The sequence below is a fragment of the Jatropha curcas genome, chromosome 8 (genome assembly GCF_041381405.1).
Source record: "Jatropha curcas cultivar XTBG-Jc1 chromosome 8, XTBG_Jcur_1.0, whole genome shotgun sequence".
Lineage (NCBI taxonomy): Eukaryota > Viridiplantae > Streptophyta > Magnoliopsida > Malpighiales > Euphorbiaceae > Jatropha > Jatropha curcas.
In genome coordinates this window covers 20,947,599-20,967,809 of record NC_143158.1, presented here as the reverse complement: position 1 = coordinate 20,967,809, position 20,211 = coordinate 20,947,599, and the positions used below count along the sequence as shown (strand labels likewise).

Genomic DNA, 20,211 nt, shown 5'->3' with positions numbered 1-20,211 from the left:
ATCATTTTTATAATTTCTAAACAAATAATTTCATATATTTTAATTTAAAGAAAATAAAATAAAAAATTTTAAAATGTATATTTCTAAAACCGTATACAAGTAGTATTTATATATAGTTTGGTTGAGTTAATATGGTTTACATTGGATTATTAAATTTAGAAATTATCTAATATTTGTTTCAAATTTAAAATATAAATGTGAAAATGTTAATTTAAGTTTTATTTTTAAAATTATTAAAAGAATATATAACTTGGAGAGAAAGAAAGAAGGACCCAGAGATAAAGCCCGAAAGAGAGGCACCGAAGCCTATATATAAGTATAACTGCTCAATCAGTGTAAAAGTTTAGTATCTTAATAGCGACTAGGGAAGATTACAAGTGAGATAGCGTAAAGATTGATTAGGGGAGTGAGAGAGAACAATGGCGGCAAGGTCATTGATTCTGCCATCAGGGTTAGCGGAGGCGGCAGAGCTTCCATGTGGGTATCGCTTCGATCCCACTGATGAAGAACTTGTTTTCTATTATCTTAAATCAAAGCTGGAGAAGACGCTGACACTTGATGTGGTGAAGACGCTTGATGGTGATCCAAACACCCTTTATGATGATGATCCCTGGAATATCTTTCACAGCCAGTTAACTGGATTCTTCTACGTTTTCACCAAATTGAAGGGAATGGCCGATAAGAGAAGAGATAGAAGAACGCCCTCAGGAACTTGGAGAAACCAAAACAGAAAGCCAGTTCTTGATTCTGACGGTAATATTTTGTATGTGAAAAAACAATTTAGATTTGAAGAAACAGGCAAGAAAAACCAAAACGGCCTTTGGTTAATGACCGAGTTCTCATCCAAATATGAAGGGGTGGGTAAATGTTTTCATTTATAACTCTAATTTTAGGGTTTCGTTTTCTTTTTGTTTATAATTATTTTAGCCCTAATTTCTAAAAAGTTTGTAATGTCAGTTTGATGGAAATACTAATTTTTTAATTCATTGATTTTGCAGCGTAAGGGAGAGTATGTTCTGTGTAGAATCTATAACAAAGATGCACTTGGAAGGAAGAGAGAATATTCTGTCGAGAAAGAAGAAGGAAACGGAAAATCAAAGAAGATGCGACAGGACAATCTTGGCTATGCCTACTGGGAGAATGAGAATTTTGGAGATCCTAATCCTAGCTTAGAGAGACAGGACAATCTTGTTTCAGCCTACTGTGAGAATGAAAATTTTGGAGATCCTAACCCTAGATTAGAGAGAACTCCAGAACATGCAGATAATGATGATTTACTGTTTTGGGATGATATTTTATTCTATGATCAGTGTCCTTAAATTTTGAAGCTGAGAGCTATCCAATACTGCTCCAACTCCAAAACTTCACAAAGTGGGACAATCACTTTTTAACTTCAAACTGTAAGTGTAATTCTCTTTCAAAAAAAAAGTATAATTGAGTTTGAACTCCAACTTGTTATATATATATACATATGGTGGTTCCTGATTTTATGTCTATCTTCAGAATCTTAAACTTGAAATATGGTTCCAATATTTCTTGTCTGTATTAATTCATTGCATTAATTAATCATCTAGCTTAATTTCTATTTAATATTTTATTCCTGCAAAAGAGTTATCTATTTCTCCTACCTCCATGAACAATTAATGAAAGTGGAAAAAATGTAATATGAAGAGGAAGTGGGGAAATTGTTAGAGATAAAGTTTCTAGATCTGCTAAAATTATTCCTTTTGATATTCTAGTACTAGTATTAAACAATAAAGTTCACAACTTGTGACTCGTGTATAGACAAACTCACTGAGTACAAAAAATAAAAAATAGGGTTCAGTACTTCAGTACTTCAGTTACAGGACCCACATTATCTTCAACAGAAGCATAAATAACCCTATAAACCCTTCACCTGTCTGTTTCAGTTTTCTCTCCATGAGCCAGAAACAAAGACTGGCAAGGAGAAAACAAAACAATGTCTACAACATCCTTTTCTCTTCTGCAATTTCCAAAAACTTTTGTAATCCCACCTTCTGCAAAATACAAGTTCTTGCACATTCCTTCAACAACCCATAACATCAAAAAGACCATTTTCAGATCAATACTGTCTAAGAACGGTGTTGCAATGTCAGGCTCAAAGGCAGCAACAAGAATATTAAGTTGAAAGGCTGTTTTCTAACCTTAATCAAGCCATAAAGAGAGCCTGGTAGATACTCAATTTTCTTAATTTTCTAAATGTATTGATGTTTATTGCTTAGTTTATTGCAAAATCCCATCAATTAATCCTGTTCTTGCAATTTCTGCTGTTACTATATTGTTTAGCATGTGAAACTGCTGCTGGCCCTAACTATCATATAAACAGTGTGATTTGCAGATTTCTTTGCAAAATCATAACAGAAGGATGAAAGCTCTCTGAATAGTACTTGACAATCCATTACAATTGAACTAAAGCTCTCTCAAGGACACGTTGTTTGTTTAAGCTTAGCAAATTAATACCAAAATAATATATGTAATAAACTCATATAACAAATATTTGTTTTTAGTGTTTTTATAAAGAAAGTATTGCACTATTACTATGTCATTTGAATTAATTTTATTTAAATTTCTATTATTGAAATGTAAGAATATATGTAACACACATAGATATAAATGTCATACTGTGGAAAACGACCATATACTGGACTTTGATTATGCATAGTACTATCATAGCATCAAATTATATTCAAACAGAAAGCTATTTGCCTTTCATTTGATCCGTCTGAGAAGATGAATAAGTTAATTGCTGAATAGATATTCTCTGCTCTACAAATTACATGAGTCTTATGAACTTTAGGACAATGTAGCCTTAAATGCCAGGACGTGATCCATCCTTGAATTTACTAGTTATGTAAGTCAATCTTGCATATCATGTTCTAAATTGCAATGAACTGAGTTTAAAGGAGCGGGAAACTTTTCCCCCTTGTCTTTTTTTTTTTTTTTTTCTCTCTCTCTGGAGATCTTTGCATTTCCTTAAAATAAAATTAAATACCAATTACTATTCCATAATAACTAACTAACTAACTAATTAGTACTGTTAATTCTTTATGAACTCTGACATAAGATCCTATACTTTCAGCGATTATCCTTTCTGACTCCTGAACTTTGGGAGAGACTCATCATGACCGGTGCTTTCACATTCATTAATAATATGCTCCTCACCAAAATGAAATATGAAAGTGCAGGGTCATCACTGGACTCTTGTAAAATTATTTTATTTTGGTGAGGGGTAGAGTTATTACTGAAATGTGAAAATAGTTATAATTGAACTTCCACAAAAATAATTGCCAGAGTCCAGGATCAAATTTATGTATTAGCTATTAATAAACTGAATATACATTTCATACAATATTTTATTACATCATGTCAAAAATCATTTAGAAGTATATCTACAAGATCTACATAATACATTATGAATATACATAAATATCTTGAAGTAATTATAGCATCGTAATGTCATCAATAACATTTTTAAATTTTCAGAGTACTTGAGATTTTCTTAAATTTTTCCGTATCTCAAATCTACTTCAACGGTAAGAAAAATTGAAGTCGTTGAATTCTGTATAACACATAATATCAACTTAAGACTATTCCACAAATTTCAAATTCAGGATTAGCCCAAATGCAATTAATTTTTAAATTTGATTTGGAAAAACAACAAAAATCATTTACTTTTCAGAGCTTATATAAACCCTAAATATTACAGATTCTGAAGTATCGTTAGCAAGCATGTGTAGATGTAGAGGTAATTTTAATATTTGACAAGTTAGAAATGCTTTTATTTTGATATAAAAGATAATTTGCTCTCTTTATGTATGTGAATAAGATATCTCTATCTAATACAATGTCAATTCCTATGTTTTCCAAGTCTTGCACAATAGTTATCGTTAGCTTCATAAAGAATATTATAGCTTCTAGGTATAGCACATTAGCAAATATTTGACAAGCCTAAGCATGCTAAATATGAAACTTATAATACTAGTAATATAAAAGATGCTATAATTTATTGGATTATAATAATTTGATGTCCGCAGAAGCAAAAGAAATGGAAAATGGTGATTGAAAAAGGAATTTGTAGTTCAGAGAGTTCATAAACAACAAGCAATGAATATAATGCAAATGGGAGGAATAACGTAACAACGAGTAATACTAATATCATGATGCTCATTGTGGAGGATGATATTGTCACAAGATCAATCCATAAGCTGATGCTCAAAGTCTATGGAATGGAAGTTGAAGTGGCTGTCAATCAGGGGGCGGGGGAACTTGGGGGAGCCCGGTCACCCCAAACTCAAAAAGAATTTTAAAAATTTTATCTATAAACAGTGCAAAGGAATTTTTTTTCCTTTGATTTTGCAAAGGAGATTCAAACCTGGATCTATTGTCAGGTCGTATATGCACTTACCACTAGACTATGCCTCAGTGTGCTACTAAACATGTTTATTATCCAATAATTTTCATTTTTTTTTATTTTAGTTGATTAAGATTTTTTTTTTTTTTTTTTTTTTTTGAGAAGAGTTGATTAAGATTTATTTGAAGTTTAGATTTAAAATCTTACTGTTATAAAAATTATTCTAATTAATTAGAAAATAAGGGAAATAGAAGTGGAAAATTGGGATTGAGCAAGGAATGTGTATATTAATCTCTCAGTGCTTAATTTCTTAGTGCTTGTGAAAATAATTATTGTATATTAATTTATAGAATCAATGTCATTTATAACATTTTCCATTTTTCTAGAAAACTTAGATTTTTCAGATTTTCTATATCTCAAATTTATTTTAAAAGGTAAAAAAAAAATCTAAGTTATTAGATTCTTAATTCAATTAATTTGAATGATATCTTTTCAAATTTGAAATTGAAAAGGTAAATATAAACTCAAAACATCTTAACTTCTGAAGCACGGTTAGCAATTGTGCATAGAGATAGAGGTAATTTTAGGATTTGAATAGTTAGAAATGTTCTAAGTTATTAGATTCTTAATTCAATTAATTTGAATGATATCTTTTCAAATTTGAAATTGAAAAGGTAAATATAAACTCAAAACATCTTAACTTCTGAAGCACGGTTAGCAATTGTGCATAGAGATAGAGGTAATTTTAGGATTTGAATAGTTAGAAATGTTTTTATTTTCATATAGAAGACAATTTGCTTTCTGCAGGTTTTTTTTAGTATTGATCAATATTTTTAATTGTCAAGCTCAAGCATATTCTTATCGGCCTCTCCATTGCTTGTGATGACTCCAATGATATTAGTTGGTGTCCAAATCTCTTAGCTGATGAGTTACACGAAATAAAAATAAAAATGATGCTAGGAAAAAAGAATCTGCAGTTCAAAGAGCTCATCAACAGTGAACAAAGAATACGATGGACATCAGAAGAATAATACTATTCTCTTGTTTGTCATATTCTTTGTTGATGGTTGATGAACTCTTTGAATTGCATATTCCTTTCCCAACCGCCATTTTTATTTTTATTTTCATAACTCATCAGCTAGACATGAACAAACACTATTGATTGTTGGCGTCACCACAAGTAATGAGGAAGCTGAGTTGGAAAATTTCATGGAAACAGACGACGACAAGCAATGACTACGACAATTGGGACTGTATAATTTATTATCTATATGTCTTTAATCTATTATGCAGATTGCATACCTAAAATTACGAATTTCGATAATATTATATACTTTTTCATAAAAAATAATAAAAATTTGTTAAGAATTTTATTTTTATATGTAAAATATAAATTTAATATATGGTTAGTATGTCTTTTAAAATAACAATTTTCATATTTTTTTAAATATCCAATAAATATTTATTGATTTAATTTTATAAATAAGAATGTCTAATAGAATAATTTTACAAATTAAAGTATAATTAGTAAGTGCAACTATATATATTGAAGTATCAGTAGATCAAAATAACAGTTGAAGGATGCCACAAAATTTTCTCGAAGAAAATAACAGTTGAAGGATGCCACAAAATTTTCTCGAAGAAATTTATGCGAAATAGAAAGCTTACACAAAATTGTTTTCATTCAAAAACTATAGCCAAATATAAGTTTATTTGTTAGATAAGTGCAATTCAATGATTTTTATGATTGATTACTTTATAAACCATGGTGAAAAATTTACACATTAATGCTTATAACTTATTGTGAATGAACGATAAAAAATTTAATGATAATTAGGTAGACTTTTATTTGGCTAATTAACAAACTCAGATTATTATTTTTCATGACAGATCTTTTTCCCTTTCTCTTCTTAATTTCTCTACAGATATTAGCATTTTTAACATTTTTTAAATATGTTATTAATTGGGTAAAATTCATGTTTTTTTCGCTTATCATAATTTGTCCTCGGGAAAGATCGTATGAGGGGAGATCAAAAGCGAAATTTGATTAAGGGACTAGAAATATCAAATATGTCAAGTTTTTCTCAAAAATTTTTGAGAAAAATCCGTGCCATGATCATTTTTTTCAAACTTAGCAGTCCATGCCGATCTTAAGCAGCTCAACACTTCAGTAGACTTGAAAAATCCTTAAAGATCAGACTTAAATAGTCCATGTCAAGCGTAAACTCAACGCTCAAATGGATTTAAGCAGTCTTTGAAGTTTAGACTTAAGTAATCCATGTCGAGCTTAAGTAACTTAGCGTTTAAACGGACTTAAAACAATCTTTGAAGTTTGAACTTAGACGTCCATGGTGAGCGTAAGCCCCTCAACACTTAAACGTACTTAAACAGTTCTTGAAATTTGGACTTAAGCAATCCATGCCGAACTTAAGCAGCTCATTCTAATTTAAACATAAGTAGTCCCTCGAGCTTAAACAGATCATTTCCATTCAGAGTTAAGTAATCCTTTGAGCCTAAACGACTTGCTCCAAACTAGACCTACACAATCTTTTCAACCTAAGAAGCTTACTCTCATACCAGTCACAGCCTCCCCCATCACAGGCTTCAAGTGATATGATGTAATAAAATGCATTTCTTAGCTCAAACTATTAATAAACCGAAAATATATTTCATAGAATATTTTATTACAACATGTCAAAAATCGTTTAGAAGTATATCTACAAGATCTATATAATAGACTATGAATATACACGAATGTTTTGATGTAATTATAGAATTGTCCTATGTTAATGTCATTAATAATGTTTTTACATTTTCAGAGTATTTGAGATTTTCTTAGATTTTTCCGAATCTCAAATTAATCTACTTTAACGGTAAGAAAATTTAAAGTCATTGGATTCTGTATAACACGTAATATCAACTTGAGACTATTTGAGAACTTGAAAATCCGGGATTGACCTAAATGTAGTTAATTTTTAAGTTTGAATTGAAAAAATAACAAAATTATTTGCTTTTCATAGCTTATATAAACCCTAAATATCATAGCTTTTGAAGCATGGTTAGCAAGCGTGTGCAGATGTAGAGATAATTTTAGTATTTGACTTGTTAGAAATGCTTTTATTTTGATATAAAATATAATTTGCTCTCTTTATGTATGTGAATATGATATCTATGTCTAATACTATATATGTCAATTACTGTGTTTTCCAAGTATTGCACAATTGACACATTCTTGTGATGTCGTCACAAGATCGATCCGAAAGCTGATGCTCAAACCGCATGGAATGGAAGTTGAAGTGGCTGTCAATGTAAAATACGCCGATGATCTTCATCTTGTTGGTCTTTCTTGAAGTGGCGGTCAATGGAAATGCCTGTCATGAATTATTGAGCTATTGAGGTATAACTCACTTCTATTTTTGTTAGCATGCATTATTTTTTAGTTTAATGAGGAAAGTTTAGTTATTTTAGTATAAAAAAGATTCAAAATTACAGTCAGTTGGCAAAGCAGGTGTGAAGGGCTATTGGGTTTGATCCCCAATAAACGCACCTGCAGGAAGGGATGAAGGGCCTTAATTGTGACTAAACTCTGAGCCGGATGAGGTGGTCCCTGGTAATATAGTCTGGATATCAATGGTTTGCACAAAAAAAAAAAAAATTCAATTATCTTTTATAGTAAAAATTGATCTTGATTATTGATGTTATTTTCTAAAATTGAAAGTAAAAAATTTAATTATCAAATTAATTAATTGCTTAATTAATAAAATATTTTTTTTTAGCAGTAATGCTTGATATGTAATGATTTCTTTTCCACTTAATTTGAGATTAAATTGGACTAGCCAATAAGATCAACTAAATCAAAGACTGGCCAATAAATTGCTTTGTTGTAATTCATTTTTATTTTGAAAATATATATATATTTTTAAATTTAAACTATAAGGCTTAAAGCCATAAAATAAATTTATACTTATTTTAAAATACTTCGAAAAGTTTCATTGATTCAAATCCATTGAATTGTTTTAGACTTGTGACCCAATCTTAGATTGATCTGATGACCAATTTTTAATTTCGAAAGCACTGATTTTTTATAATAAAATGATTAGTATTATTTTTAATTTACTATCATATTATAATAACACCATTTCTGCCTTTGACCATTAAGAAATTGCCCCTTTCCTCCCATTTCTCTCCACAACCACCACCTATGGCAGCGATGACTACTGCAATGGGGATTCTTTCATCAACAAGCACCACCTCTGTCTCTACATACACTTGCTAACCGTGCTTCATAAGTTAAGTTGTTTAGGGTTTATATAATTACTGAAAGTAAATAAATTTATTACCTTTTTAATTTGAAATTTGGAAAGATATCATGCAAATTAATTGAATTAAGACTCGTCTCAGATTCATATAAAGTATAAATTATTCGCAACACACAAAAGCTAAGATGTTTAGGGTTTATAAAAACTCTAACAGATAATAAATCAGTTTATTTTTTTTTAATTTCTAATTAAAAAAAGTAAGACGAAATAATTGAATTAATGTCATTTATAACATTTTACCTTTTTTTTAGATAATTTAGATTTTTTTAGATTTTTCCGTATCTCAAATTTATTTTAAAAGGTAAAAAAAATCTAAGTTATTAGATTTTGCATTATATGTATTACTAATTTAAGACTATGCCATAAGTTACGAATCTGAGATGAGTCTTAATTCAATTAATTTGTGTGATATTGCTTTTTTCAAATTTGAAATTTAATAGGTAATAAATTCATTTACTTTCTGTTAAAGTTACAGCTACAGCTCCATTGAAGAAATTGATGCAAGTGTTGTTGATAGTTTTTGGAGGTATTTGTTAAAGTCATTTAGATTTTGTTGTAGTCAAGAAGTAGTTGAACTACCTTGCTTTTAGGTAGGTTTGGTGAACAACCTTCCTTGACTTATGGAAGGTTGGTGAACAAACTTTAGACTAGCTCTACTATAAATGTTTACATTATGCTGTAATGGAAAATATAAGAAGTGAATATTTGTTTCTTCACACTTACAAAATCTGCAGCTTTTTTCATTTTCTGCAGAATTTCCTTCTCTTCCTTAATTTTTTGTTCTTCTAAACCAACAAGTGGTATCAGAGCAACCTTGATCTCAAAGGGCTGTGTGTGTGTTTGAGTGAAAATCATAGAGAAAGCCACCAAATAAACCAGAATTTGTGAAGTTTTTCTGTTTATTTGCTTTTCTGCAAATGGCTTCCAGCAGCATGTCTCTTTCACCACCTCATTTTAATGGGGAAAACTATCATGTTTGGTCTGTGAAGATGAGAGCTTATTTCAAGGGGCTTGGATTATGGCAGTATGTGGAGGAAAACAGAGTACCTCCACCTCTTAATCAAAATCCAACCCTTCAGCAGATTAGACAACATGAAGAAGAGGTTGCTAAGGCTCCAAAAGCTCTGTCCTATATCCATGCAGCTGTTGCAGATCCTATCTTCACCAAGATTATGACATGTGAGACAGCACATGAAGCTTGGGAGAAGTTAAAAATTGAGTATCATGGATCTGAAAAAACTAGATAGATGCAGATATTCAATTTAAGAAAAGAATTTGAAATGTTGAAAATGAAGGACAATGAAAAGGTGAAAGATTACATTGATAGAGTTATGAAAATTGTAAACCAAATTCGATTGTTGGGAGAAGAGTTAGAAGAGAAGAGAATTGTGGAGAAAGTTATGGTGACTCTCCCTGAAAAATTTGAAGCCAAGATTTCTTCTCTTGAAGAAACTTGGGACATGTCACAAATATCCTTAAATGTGCTTTCAAATGCTCTACAAGCTGTAGAACAAAGAAAAGCCTATAGGGAAGAAGAAACCATTGGAGAGAAGGCTCTTGTTGTGACTCATAAAACAAAAATGCAAGAAGGAGGTTCAAGAGGCCAGTAAACTGACAGAAAACCAAAAATGAAGAAGAATTTCAGAAAAAATTGGAGGAAGGACAGATTTCCACCTTGTCCACATTGCAAAAAAACAAACCACACTGAGAACTACTGCTGGTTTAGACCTGGAGCTCAATGTAAGGTTTGTAAGCAATTTGGTCACACCGAGAAAGTTTGTTCTACAAACCAGAATCAACAAACACAAGCCCATCATGCACAAGTCACCGAAAATTCTGAAAAGTATGAAGAACAACTATTTGCTGCAAATGAAATTGAAGAATGTGGTGTCTCAATTGAAGCTAAAGAAGCATGGCTTGTTGATAGTGGCTGCACTAACCACATGACACCAAACTTGGTGAATTTCGATAGCTTGGATACAAACTATTCTTCAAAAGTCAGACTTGGAGATGGTAGGCTTGTTGATGTCAAAGGCAAAGGAGATTTGATTGTACAAACTCCTTCAGGTACAAAGCTTGTTTCCGATGTTCTTTACGTACCAGAACTAAATCAAAGCTTGTTTTCGGTTGGTCAATTGCTGGATAAGAATTACAGTTTGCTATTTAAAGATAAAACTTGTGAAATAAGTGATCCTTCTGGCTCAAAGTTATTTGCTGTCAAAATGAAACGGAGAAGCTTTCCTCTAAAATTAAGAGACTTCGAAGAAGAATCTTGCTTGAGTCATAAAGAAGAATCTGATTTGTGGCATAAGAGACTTGGTCACACCAATCTCAATTCATTAAAATTGCTGCAATCCAAGAAGTTAGTTGCTGATTTGTCATCTATAGTTGAAGAAGACAGCAGTATATGTGAAATATGTCAGTTAGGCAAACTCAGCCAAACATCATTTCCATCTGATCAAGCATGGAGAGCTTCTATGAAACTTGAATTAATACACACTGATGTGTGTGGCCCTATGAGTGTCTCATCTTACAATGGCAGCAAGTATTTTCTATTGTTTATTGATAACTACACCAGATTCTGCTGGGTATATTTCCTCCAATTCAAATCTGAAGTTTTCAAAATGTTCTTGAAGTTTAAATCAATGGTAGAGAATCAAGTTGGCTCCCCAATCAAGATTTTAAGATCTGATAATGGGGCTGAATTTACATCCAATCAATTCAAGCAATATTTGCAAGAAGCAGGCATTCACCATCAATTAACAGTAACTTACACACTTCAACAAAATGGTGTAAGTGAAAGAAAGAATCGATCTGTGATGAATATGGCGAGATGTCTCTTGTTTGAGAAAAATCTACCCAAAGTTCTTTGGGCTGAAGTTGTAAACACTGCTGTATATCTTCAAAATCGGCTTCCAACCAAAGCTATTGATGGAAAAACTCCTTTCGAAAGCTGGTTTGGAGTTAAACCATCGGTAGGTCATCTCAAAATCTTTGGAAGCATATGTTTTTCATTTATTCCAAATGCAAAAAGAGGGAAATTGGATCAACGAGCTAAAAAGGGAATTTTAGTAGGCTACAGCAGTGAATCCAAAGCCTACAGAATTTTGAATCCTGTTACTAAACAGGTGTATGTCAGCAGGAGTGTCAAATTTGATGAGAAAGGTGAATGGGATTGGAGTAAAATGGAACTAGAAAATTCTAAATCAGTTCTTGATTTTCAGCAAGAGCAAGAACTTCCAGTTGACAATGAAGAAGAATCAGATGAAGATGATTATGCAATTAGAGGGACTAGATCCCTAGATGAAATTTACAGCAGATGTAATGTTGTCTCACTTGAACCAACTCAGGTGGATGAAGCCTTAAATTGCCTGAGTGGAGAGCTGCCATGGAGGAGGAGTTGAAGATGATTATGAAAAACGAAACATGGATTTTAGTTCCTAGACCATTGAATAAGCATGTAATTGGAACTAAATGGGTATTCAAATTGAAATTAAATTCTGATGGCTCCATCAATAAGCATAAAGCAAGATATGTTGTTAAAGGCTATGCTCAACAGCAAGGGGTTGATTTTACAGAAACCTTAGCACCAGTTGCAAGATTTGGCACTATTAGATTGATTTTGGCACTAGCAGCAAGTGAAGGTTGGCAAGTCTTTCAATTGGATGTGAAATCAGCTTTCTTAAATGGTTCTTTGAAGGAAGAAGTGTATATTGAGCAGCCTCAAGGTTTTTAATGATGGAAGCAATAGAGTGTGTTTGTTGAAGAAAGCACTCTATGGTTTTAAAACAGGCCCCAAGGGCCTAGTATGCCAAGATTGATCATTACTTGCTGAATTTGGGTTTTAAACGAAGCTTGAATGAGGCAACACTTTACGTAACTCAACAAGGAAGTGATGTGCTTATCGTTTCTGTGTATGTTGACGATCTACTTGTCACAGGCAACAATTTACAATTAATTCAAGAATTCAGAATGAAGATGCAGCAGGTTTTTGAGATGAATGATCTTGGCTTAATGTGCTATTTCCTTGGGATTGAAATTGCTCAAGATGAGCAAGGGATTTTTATTTCACAAAAGAAATTTGCTTGGGAGCTGCTTAAAAGGTTTGAACTTAGCAAATGCAAACCAGTGAGTACACCTACAGCCCATGGAATAAAATTGCAAAAGGATGATGGTTCTCACTCTATAGATGCTTCAACTTATAGGAGCATGGTTGGTTCTTTGCTGTATTTATCTGTAACAAGACCAGATATTATGTTTGCAACAAATTTACTGTCGAGATTCATGAATTCTCCAACTGAAAACCATCTTACAGCAGCCAAACGAGTTTTGAGATATGTGCAAGGGACTGCTGAATTTGGTTTGTTTTATAGAAGATTAAATGGTGTGAAGTTGTTGGGGTTCTCAGACAGTGATTGGGCTGGGTCATTGGATGATATGAAGAGCACTACTGGTTTTTGTTTTTCACTTGGTTCTGCTGTCATTTGCTGGGGAACAAGAAAGCAAGCTTCAGTCGCTCAATCAACTGCAGAGGCAGAGTATGTTGCAGCATCTGCTGCTGTAAATCAAGCTATTTGGTTGAGAAAGGTGTTAGTGGATCTGAATTTTCAGCAAGAAAATCCAACTAAAATACTTTGTGACAATAAATCAGCTGTTGCTATGGTTAAGAATCCAATTTTCCATGGAAAAGCCAAGCATATAAAAATCAAGTACCATGCAATTCGTGAAGCTGAAAAGGAAAATGAAATTCAGATTGTTCATTGTAGTTCTGAAGACCAAACAACAGATATTTTCACCAAGGCATTGCAAAAACCAAGATTTGAATTTCTTAGGAATAGACTTGGTGTTTGTCTCAACTCTTGCATCAAGGAGGAGTGTTAAAGTTACAGCTACAGCTCCATTGAAGAAATTGATGCAAGTGTTGTTGATAGTTTTTGGAGGTATTTGTTAAAGTCATTTAGATTTTGTTGTAGTCAAGAAGTAGTTGAACTACCTTGCTTTTAGGTAGGTTTGGTGAACAACCTTCCTTGACTTATGGAAGGTTGGTGAACAAACTTTAGACTAGCTCTACTATAAATGTTTACATTATGCTGTAATGGAAAATATAAGAAGTGAATATTTGTTTCTTCACACTTACAAAATCTGCAGCTTTTTTCATTTTCTGCAGAATTTCCTTCTCTTCCTTAATTTTCTGCTCTTCTAAACCACACTTTCAGTACTTATATAAACCCTGAACATCTTAACTTATGAACCTAGATTAGCAAGTGTATGTAGAGATAGAGGTAATTCTAATATTTGAATAGTCAGAAATGTTCTTATTTTCCACATATAAGATAAGTTGCTCTCTTATTATGCTTATGAATATATACAAATTATGCTCTGTTTTTTCATATTAATAAAGATTTTTTAGCATCCACTAATTGCATGTAATCAGAATTTTTGTTTTAGTTGTATTTATATTAATTTGTGATTACCATTAATTTGGAAATACTTGACTAGATTTGAAGTGATGTTCCTGAAGCTGTTCACAAATTATATTTTGAATTTAAGGATTTTAAAGTTTAGTATTTTAGAGGGATTTAATTTATGTTTTTAAAATTATTATCATTAGTTACCATTCGAGCAGAGTAACATGTGCAAATTTTAATTGTGACATAAAATGTAGAGAAATTACTATTTTATTCCTGTATTTGTTAATATTAACTAGTGTATCATTGCATTTTAAGAATAGATATTCCCTGTATTTTAAATCCGTTAAATCAAGTTGCCCTTCCATCCAAAAACACTCGTTTTTCCTGTTAATTGAACCTAAAATGACTTATTTAGATGAGAGAGAATAAACTTTTGTACCTAAAATGATCTTAAAGCATTGTTTATGTTAAAATAAAAAGACAAAATCAAAGGACTTTGACTTGCCTTGAATAAAACGGGAAAAGCTAGGATTTTTGGCATTGCATGTCTGGCAAAGAGGAATGACTTCATCTAGCGCAACGAGATCTTAACCATGGAATCTAGAGTTCCAAATACAATGTGCAAGTGGTGGGAAGCAAGCTGTGTTTACGAATTTCTGAGACCTTGAAGAATAAGAAGCGATTGTATTATTACTGTCAAAACAACCAATGTGGATCCTTTCTTGGATGGTGTAAGCTTGTAGAAAAGAAGTGATGTGTACAAACCTATTCGAGAGAGTTCACAGATGAATTGAAGGACTTCAACAACGGTGAGGTTAGCCAACACACAGGTCTTTAAGGGATGTGCGTGATCTAATCGATGTCTGTAATGTTCTAAAACTACATTATTATAGAAATTCTGTGGTTACAGTTAGGGTGCAATAATTATTTTGCATTGTGCACGTAAATAAGAATATAGGAAAGGTGCACTTATGGCTAACTTGCTGTGATGAGGAATAAATTTTTTGGAAAATGGTGATTGAGAAAGAATTTTGTCGTTCAGAGAGTTCATTAACAACAAGCAATGAATATAATGAAAATGAGAAGAATAATAGTAACAATGAGTAATATTATATCATGGTGCTTGAAGTGGATGATGATATGGTTAGGGGTGAGCAGTATTTGGTCCGGACCGAATAATTGAACCTAATCAACTCATTTCAATTTGATTCGGTTAGATTTTTTTAGAGATCGGTTACTAATCGGTTAAAATAATAATAATCGAATGGTTTTCAATTTTCCCTTTGATCACTTGCCTAGCGAATCGAATTGATTTTTACGCCCAAAATAAATTATTTAATTTGGAATGATTGAACCAAATCCAAATCAATCTGGTTTGATTTGATATTTGAATCGATTTTTCACAGCTTAGTGTAATTTCAATCGACATGGAATCTATTCGGTCAACCGAATGGAATCAATTCAGTTCAGTTCAGTTCAGTTACACCGTAATCCCAACCCTAGTATCGTCACCAAGAACAATCAATAAGTTGATGCTCAAAGTGCATGGAATGGAAGTTGAAGGGGCTGTCAACGGAAAATAAGCCATTATCTTCATCGTGTTGGTCTTTCTTTTAATCTCATTCTTATGCACTTGGAAATGCCTGTCATGAATATCTATGAGTTATTGAGGTATAATTCCTATTTTTGTTAGCATGTATTATTTTTAAGTTTAATCAGAAAAATTTTAGTTATTTTTGCAGGAGAAAAAAAAAATTCAATTATCAATTTTAGTACAAATTGATTTTGATTATTGATATTACTTTTAAAATTAAAAGTCAAAATTGAATTATCAAATTAATTAATTTTTTTAGTAGTAAGGCATGATGTGCATTGATTTATTTTCCACTTAATTCAGATTAAATTGGACTGGCCAACAAGATTCATTAAATCAATGAGTGGAAAAAAAATTACTGTAGTTTAATTCAGTTTTATTTTGAAAATAATTTTTTTATTTGTTTTGTAATTTAAACTTTAAAGCTTACAACCATTTAAAAAGATAAAGAAAATAAATTTATAATTATTTTTAAAATGCTTTGAAAATTTTTATTAATTCAAATCCCATTGAATTGTTAGACTTGCGACCTAGTCACTAGATTGATTTGATGGGTTGCAAAATTTTACGAAAGCCTGGTTAAATAACTTCATTTTTTCCATTGAACATTAAAAAAAAATAGCTTTTTTCCTTCCATAACTGACACCGATGACAACAATGACTACTGCGATGGAGACGTTTTGAGTTTATTTATACTAAATGATGATTAATATCTATATAATAAAGATAAAAAAAAAAAAGGGGAAATGGGGATTGAGGAGGGAATGTGCGTTTCTTAGGGTTCATACAAAGTACTGATTTCTCAGTGCTTGTTGAAGTAATTATTTTATATTAATCAATGTGATGAAATGCCATTTGTTACTTTACTTTCCTTTTTAATTTGATGAAATTTGAATTCTATATATATACATATATGATGTTTGTGAGTTCATTATAATGTGCAAGTTTACCATATTTATAGAGAGGAAAGCTTTACACAGCACCATGGAGGGACTTTGCCTACGGTTATTCATGTTTTTGGAGGACCACCTTAAGGCATAATTATGCTTCTTCTGCATGATAATGTGGATTTCATAACCCATATTACATATTGTTTCTTTTCTCCTTTCCTCTTTTTTTTTTTTTTTTTTTTTTTTAACCGTATGGTATTTCATATCCACTGGCCTGACAAAGGGGCAAAGCAATCCCTGTTTGTTTTCTCATATTACCCCTGTTGTGAGTAAAAGTCTTTAAAGGCTATATAATGTTAATAAAATCTTGATTATCAACAAATTTGTATCAGTATCAACATTGTGACTTGATTGGGAATAGACTTTGATCACTCAGTCTTCTACTAAGGATGTAGTTCATTAATTATTAGCTCAATATATAAATTCACCCCTGAACTTTGTTAATTTAACTTTGTGATACCTCAACTTTTACTTTGACATTTTAAACACTTTAATTTATAAAATTACACTATTAAACACTTCAACTTACAGAATTATTTTATTGAATATTTCAACTTGAAAAATTAGATTAATTAGACACTTATTACATAGTTAAAAATGTGAAAATTGTTATTCCAAAAGTTATGCTAACTACATATAAATCACTATTTTACACAGTCAAAAACCCTAAAAACTATTGCTATGTGTATGGAAAGATGTGCAATATATCAAAATTTGCAAGTTGAAGTACACAATAGGTCATTAACAAATTTCAATGTGTCGCAAGGTTAAAATTGCAATTTTGAGGCTCAAATTTATACATTTGGCATTTAACTATACCTTCTCTAGAAACTTTGTTTGTCTGAGCTTAGCAAATTAATATCGAATATATATGTAATACCCTCACATAAAAAATATTTTTTAGTGGATTTCCTAAAGAAATTATTGCACTATGTCATTTGAATTAATTTTCTTTAAAATTCAATTATTGAAGTGTAAGAATATATTTAACACCCATAGATATAAATGTCCTATTATGGAAAATGATCATATACTGGACTTAGATTATGCATAGTAATAGTAGCATCAAAATCAGTTCAAACAGAAAGCTATTTGCATTCTGGGATGCACCTGATCCATTTGAGAAGGCGAATAGCTATTTGCATTCTACCAATTACATGAGTCTTATGATCTTAGGACAATCGTAGACCTTAAATGCTAGGACATGATCCATCCTTGGGTTTACTAATTATGTGAGTCAATCTTGCATATCATGTTCTAAATTCGAATGCAATGAGTTTAAAGTGGAGGGAACCTTTTCCTCCTTGTCTTTCTTTTATTTTTCGATGGGAAAAAAATCATTTAAATAAATGATCTTTGCATTTCCTTAAAATCGAAATAAGTACCAACTTAATAATAGCTAACTAACTAATTAGAATTGTTAATCACTTATGAGTTGTAGCATGCTTGGCCGGAAAATGTTAAGAGCTATTGAGTCGAGATCGAAAATACTAGTTTGATTAATGAAGACAATTAGCTAAATTTAGCTAAAATTTAAACTATTGTTCCTTCAATCTTGCGGCATCCTGCGATTTGTAAATGACCCTTGTGCATTTGAATTTGCAAATTTTGGTATCATTGCACACCTTTACATACTAATAGCAATAGTTTTTAGGATTTCTGGCTTTTATATATAAATATTGATTTGATGTGTAGTTATCATAACTTCTAGAACAATAATTTAACATTATTTAACTATGTATAAGTATTTAATTGATCTAATTCTGTAAGTTTGAGGTGTTCAATAAAATAATTCTACAAGTTGATGTGTTTAATATATGTAATTTTATAAGTTAAAGTATTCAATAGTCAAAATAAAAATTGAGGGTGCCACATGGTTAAAGCCATAAGTTCAGGGCGTATTTAATATTCAATCGTTCCAATTTTAATCTATGGTAAAATATTAATTGAGTCCTTAAGTTTTAGTCTCATTAATACTTAAAGGACGTTTATATCCAAAAACCAACTATAAGTTCTTTATATTTTAATTCTGTAAACAATATGTCCTTCCGCTCAAAATTAAGACTTTTTTCCGTCAAATGAACGTGAATGTATGAAAATGCTCTGATATGAAAGAGGAAGTTGATGGTCATCTTTGAAAGGAGAGGGTTTTGCATTCCCAATTACTGAGAGAGTTCGTCGTTCATCCAGGAGGAATTAATTCAACATGCACTATTGAAATTTGAAAGTCCTATCGTGGAGATATTAAAGGACACACACACATAAATAAATGCTAAAGCTATAGAAATCCATTATTAGAAACGAAATTTAGATAGAAGTTAAGTGTACCGCAAGAAACCCAAAAGAAACAAGATCAGGAAAAAGGGTGTTTGGGCTTATCACCTTGAGCTTGAAACATCATGCATACATGCCAAACCCCCCTTAATATTTTTCAGAATTAAGAGAGTGACACTTCCCAAAATAGCATAACTAAATATACCAATGCCTCCCAAAACCTAAGCACGGCTATACAATCAAACCACGGAATTCTTAATCAGGCTACAAACAGTCTGAAATGATGAGAATCCACCGACTCGGATGAGAAGAAGAAAAATCTAACAACCAAATGGGTTAAAAGAGGCAATTTAGGAATTAACAAGAAACCCAGAACTGAAACAATCAAAAAACAAAATTGGAAACCAAAAACTGAAAAAGAATCATAAGGGTAAAGTAAAGGAATCCTAAATAGGATTAGCAATCAAGAAATTTCAAGAAAACCCAAAAGACATCTCTTTCTTTCTCTAATAAAATCTCCCTTCACACACTGAACGAAACCAAAAACAAAAGAAAAAAAAAATAGTAAATAAAAAAAAAATCCTCCAAAAAGATTCACCTTAATTGTTTGGGGTGTTTTATTGGATTTTATTTTATTACAGTATGTCAAAATTGTTAAGAGTATATCTACAAGATCTGTATAATAGAGTATGAATGTACGTAAACGTCTTGAAGTAATTATAGAGTCGTCCTACGTGTTAAAGTCATCAATAATTTTTTTTAACATTTTCAGAGTACTTGAGGTTTTCTTAGATTTTTCGTATCTGAAATCTACTTTAACGGTAAAAAAATTTAAGTCGTTGGATTTTGTATAATACTTAATTCACTTAAAACTATTTGACAAATTTCAATCCGTCGGACTAACCCAAATGCAATTACTTTTTAAATTTGAATTTAAAAATAATGAAACTATTTACTTTTCAGAGCTTATATGAACCCTAAATATCATAGCTTCTGAAGCATAGTTAGAAAGCGTGTGTAGAGAAGAGGTAATACAATGTTGGTCTTCATCGTGTTGGTCTTTCTTCTAATCGCATTCTTATGCACTTGGAAATGCCCGTTATGAATTAATGGCTATGATTATTAGGTATAACTCACTCCTATTTTTGTTAGCATGCATTACTTTTAAGTTTCATCAGGAAAGTTTAGTTATTTTGGTAGGAGTAAAAAATTTCAGTTATCAGTTTTAATAAAAATCGATCTTGATGTTATTGTTTTAAAATTAAAATTAAAATTAATTATTAATTAATTA

General features: G+C 31.3%; 1 protein-coding gene across 2 annotated transcripts; it reads left to right on the top strand.

Moving 5' to 3' along the window:
• The first annotated feature begins 356 nt into the window (after positions 1-356).
• On the top strand, positions 357-2,545 carry LOC149494318 (NAC domain-containing protein 37-like). Of its 2 annotated transcripts, XR_016322240.1 has the most exons (3): positions 357-857; positions 999-1,400; positions 2,348-2,545. XR_016322240.1 is itself a non-coding variant. In XM_089725297.1 (2 exons), exons 1-2 carry the CDS (start codon positions 420-422, stop codon positions 1,317-1,319), a joined length of 759 nt encoding a protein of 252 aa, XP_089581423.1. In that variant the 5' UTR covers positions 357-419; the 3' UTR covers positions 1,320-1,458. The 2 variants fall into 2 exon arrangements, 1 of the variants encoding a protein (XP_089581423.1); XM_089725297.1 differs by lacking the exon at positions 2,348-2,545 and having other exon boundaries at positions 999-1,458.
• The last annotated feature ends 17,666 nt before the right edge of the window (positions 2,546-20,211 follow it).

Bases quoted from the DNA above. Each gene is read 5' to 3' on its own strand.
- LOC149494318 (XM_089725297.1), top strand. From the start codon at position 420: ATGGCGGCAAGGTCATTGATTCTGCCATCAGGGTTAGCGGAGGCGGCA. The intron at 858-998 runs GTGGGTAAATGT...TTGATTTTGCAG, and splicing joins TCTCATCCAAATATGAAGGG to CGTAAGGGAGAGTATGTTCT.